The sequence below is a fragment of the Gossypium raimondii genome, chromosome 7 (assembly GCF_025698545.1).
Source record: "Gossypium raimondii isolate GPD5lz chromosome 7, ASM2569854v1, whole genome shotgun sequence".
Lineage (NCBI taxonomy): Eukaryota > Viridiplantae > Streptophyta > Magnoliopsida > Malvales > Malvaceae > Gossypium > Gossypium raimondii.
The window spans coordinates 4,268,564-4,272,823 of NC_068571.1; the positions used below are offsets into that span (position 1 = coordinate 4,268,564).

The window sequence follows — 4,260 nt, forward strand, 5'->3', positions numbered from 1 at the left end:
ATGCCAGTTTTTAACAATAAAAATAGATGAAATTTTTAACAAAAAGACCAGTAATCTGACGTACATAGACTAATTTATCCAAAATACAATCTGGGACGTCCATGATACTTTGTCTTGTATTAATATATATCTTGTAGGGTATTGTTGTATGCAAATGAAGTCATGGAATGTTAAGATTCAAATTTCATAATTAAAAGAGGAATGGTATAAGCTTATTGAATTAAACTATAAAACAATGTTGCTTACAGTTTTATTATAATTTTTCACCACAATAGAGAATACAATTTGTAAGGAAATTTCATTACAATTTTTGTTTTCAAACATAGTGGGATTTGTACAAGAAAAGCGTTGAGTATTTCAGTTTTAAGTTAGAAAATTTTAACTCAAACAACCTTTTAGTTCAAACCCAAGTTAGATTAAGCTTTATAATTGCCTTTTAAGTAGCACATACTTTCCCATCATTAACAACCAGCAGATTAGACCACATTAGGAAATATTCCATTAGTGATTAGATATGTGGGCCTTTCAACTTAATTACAAAGTAATCTAATTATCATACAAGATTAGACTTCCACATCTATGAAATAATATCCCATGGATTTTATTTTCCCTCAGCTTCACAAGATAATGTTGCTGAATTGTTTGGTGTAAAAACCCCATCAATATATCTATACAGAAATTAGATAAATAAAACAAGAAAATTTGGAATTTAAATCACTTAATTTGCTAAGATTAAAAGCAAATTTACAGCTGAAAAACAAGTTAATTTCAATCCTATCAATTTGTTACCATAGGTTAATTAATCATTCTGTTATTAATTCTGGTAAAAGGGGTTCTCGTATTAGGAGTCAGATTGTATTTTATCTTTCTACTTTAAAAAATGGACAAATAAGTCCCCGTACATTAGATTAAAGAGCAAATCGATCATTCTGTTAAAAATTTCATCCATTTTTGTTGTTAAAAATTGGTCCCTATACAACAGCATGGGGTGCACGTGACACGTCACATGTCACTGTCTAGTTATTCCAACAACCTCGCCAGTTTTTAATCGTTTAAATGGATAAAATTTTTAACAGGAAGGACAAATTTTCTCTTTATTTTAATGAATAGGGATTAGTTTGTCTTTTTTGAGTAGAGAGAAGAAAATGCAATCGACTCTTAATATAGGATTTCTATGATACTTTTACCATTAATTTCTAATTAAGAATCATGAATTTCCAAAATAAAACTACAATCACTTTAAAAGTAGTGAATTTTTCATAAGCAGATCATGAAAACTCTTATTGTAGTTAGCCAAAATCATTATCTAAGTATTGAGCTAATTTATGATCCACTAAAATATAATCTAAATTTTTCAAGCAAAGGTCAACCATTGATCATCAATCATGGAAGAAAACACCCATTAATGTCTTCATAAAACAAACATAAATACAAATACTTTTGATCTCTTAATATGATAGAAAAAAAAGCTATGAAAGAAACCCATTCTTTCAAGAAACATATATATATATATATAAAAGCAGAATGCAAATATATAGGCAGATTACATGATTAAAGCCTTCCATTTATACAAGCATGAGAACTGATTTTATTTAATAAAGCTACATATATATTATGCTCCATTGGAAGGAGGAGGTGATGAACAGTCACAAGCTACCTCAGTTTCAACTTCCCTTCTATGGAAATTCCTATGGCAGCCGCAAGCAGCACAAGTAAGGGCTGCAGTTGTTCCTTCTTCACCGCTGGCCATGAATTCCCGGCACCCATCAACAGCATAACCTCCGACCCCGGCGGCATGATTCTTTTGGCACTCTGCATATCTCACACTTCTACTTGTCAACGATGAATTGGTGCTGCTGCTTCTTGGTGGCTCCTCCCTTCTCAGTACCACTTGTCGCTTCCTCATTTTTGTCGATCGATTCCCAAATCGTACTGAAATCCAATAATCAAATTTCGATCAATGATCAAACACAAAAAGAAAAACGCATAAAAAGGTCATAACAAGGGAAGTAAAAAAAGATAGAGAAATTTCAGAATACTATACTAAGAGAAGGAGAACCTTTTAGTCTCATGTATTGGCCATAGCCCTAACCCTAAATTACATATTTATAGCATAGCTTCTTACTTGAGAATGGGTATTTCTGATTTGTTCTTATTTAATTTCTCAATAGTAAACCCTAGACTGGTCGTTGTGAAATGATTCTCTAAACTGCCTTGACAACACATTAGAGTTTAGTGTTATATATATATTAAAGGCTATTGCCATTAAGCTAAGGCAAACCCTAAAATGGTGATAAAAACTTTTTTATTTTATTTAAAACAGTGATTGGTTTTAAAGGGAAAATGAATAGCTAAGCTTTAGCTTTTTGTTTTTTATTTTTATCTTTTCTTAACTTAATTTATACGGTCATACTAGGAATGACAAAATCCACGTGATAAATTTTGAATCAATCCACTTTTAATGAAGTGATTATGGTAATTGCTTGTCCTAGCTCATCCTGTTTCACTATACTGAAAATATCATTTTATTCTTATATATAGACTATTAAATGAGTAAAAATATAATAATATATTATAAAAAATCTATATGTTTTATGTTGAAATATTTAGTTGACTTTCAAAAGATTGAAAATATTAAAGATAAATAGTAAAAATTAAATTGAAGCAAAGTGGATGCATTCAACATTCATGAAAATGACAATGACTTTCAAAATTATATATCCATAATAAAACGAGGTGAGTGATGAAATAAAGCACACCAACAATGGAACCATAGTGAATTTAGCAACATCTCCTGACTCGTTCCATTGCCATTATCCCAAGTGTGGCCCAAATGCCAAAAGGCTTCGCTTTAGTGCTTTGATACAATGCCAACATCAAATTGTCTTTTGTTTGACCTAAAAACGTGACTTATCTTCTCAAATCTTGCTTTGTAACCTTTGCCAAACCTGTACGGGAAAAAAACCCAACATCTTTTTTGCTTAATTTGCATGTAAACAGAATTTGAACATATATACAAGAAAACACTAAATGACCCTTTGCTTCTTCTTTTTTTTTTTTTCCCATTAAATTGAAAATATCAAAAGAGTTTTACATTTCAAATCTGTTTGAAGTTCAAAGTAATGCTACTTTGAGTTAATGCATGGAGGCTTCCGAAATGAAGTACTAAATCTTGAATTTTCATATGAATGTAGTATCATGATTCTTAGTATTTTTTTTGATATAATGTCTAGAATTACTCGTAGCCCCTCTCCAACCCTTAAATAACAGGATAATGTGCTTCATCGCACTCGAACTCACGTCCTTTTATACTGGCAACAATGCTGACGCCAACTGTGTTGAGATATAATCTGCTTTTAATTAATTTTTTAAAGTAATAATCTCAAATATACATTTATAGTACAAGGTCCGTACATGGAATTGAAATATATTTAGGTTTGTGCAGCTATCAAATCATATGGATAAAATAAGTGATGGCCAGAGGTTTCTTTCATTAGACTAAAATTTGAAGGTGGAAGCACATGGGTTTTACGCTAACATTTCATGTGTCTTTAATGTTATTTACCAAACTTGATATCTTTTTTTATACCGTGAAGAGGCTTTTCAAGATATTTCCTTATCTTTAGGAAACTTTTAATGTTATTTACCAAACTTAATATCATGTATAGTTCGCAGAGGTTTGAAGATATTTTTCTTTCTTTGAGGTTATTGGGATAATTTTCTACTAGGACAATGGTGAGACAAACTGTTTGCTTTGCTCCATCTATGTAACTCTTCATGTAAAAAAAAGGGCACAGCTCTTTAGATATTTTTATATAAACTGATGTTATCAAACTTTTTGTGATTTATTGTTACTAATTTAATGAGAATGACTAAATATTGAATGTTAATGTATTTATTTTATAGTCGCAAGTCAAGTAGTTATTTGATATATAGTTTATGAAGTTTTTAGACTCTATGAGCGAGTTCAAGATTGACAAGTGTCTATTTATTTATATATTTAATTTTTTATAAAAATATACCTTATAGGACACTTGTCACATCCTTAACTCGCTTGTGGAGTCTAAAAAACTCCATAGCCTTGTAGAGTTTCCACAAGTGGGTTAACGATGTAACAAGTGTTCCTTTTATTTATATATTAATTTTTTATTTACTTTTATAGGACACATGCATGTCATACTCTTAACCCACTTGTGGAGTCCAAAAAACTCCATAGGTTGTGTATGGGATTGTTTTGTTTATTGAAAAGGTAATTATTCT

The 4,260-nt window shown here is 30.4% G+C and overlaps 1 protein-coding gene across 3 annotated transcripts; it reads right to left on the reverse strand.

The window, feature by feature from the left end:
* Nucleotides 1–1,386: 1,386 nt before the first annotated feature.
* On the reverse strand, nucleotides 1,387–2,270 carry LOC105766244 (mini zinc finger protein 2). Of its 3 annotated transcripts, none has more exons than XM_012585636.2 (2): nucleotides 2,126–2,270; nucleotides 1,387–1,932 (listed from the first exon to the last, which is right to left on the reverse strand). In XM_012585636.2, the coding sequence occupies exon 2, from the start codon at nucleotides 1,904–1,906 to the stop codon at nucleotides 1,613–1,615; it is 294 nt and encodes a 97-aa protein (XP_012441090.1). In that variant the 5' UTR covers nucleotides 1,907–1,932; nucleotides 2,126–2,270; the 3' UTR covers nucleotides 1,387–1,612. The 3 variants fall into 3 exon arrangements, with proteins under 3 accessions (XP_012441090.1, XP_012441083.1, XP_012441077.1); XM_012585629.2 differs by having other exon boundaries at nucleotides 2,060–2,228; XM_012585623.2 differs by having other exon boundaries at nucleotides 2,045–2,226.
* Between the last annotated feature and the right edge of the window lie 1,990 nt (nucleotides 2,271–4,260).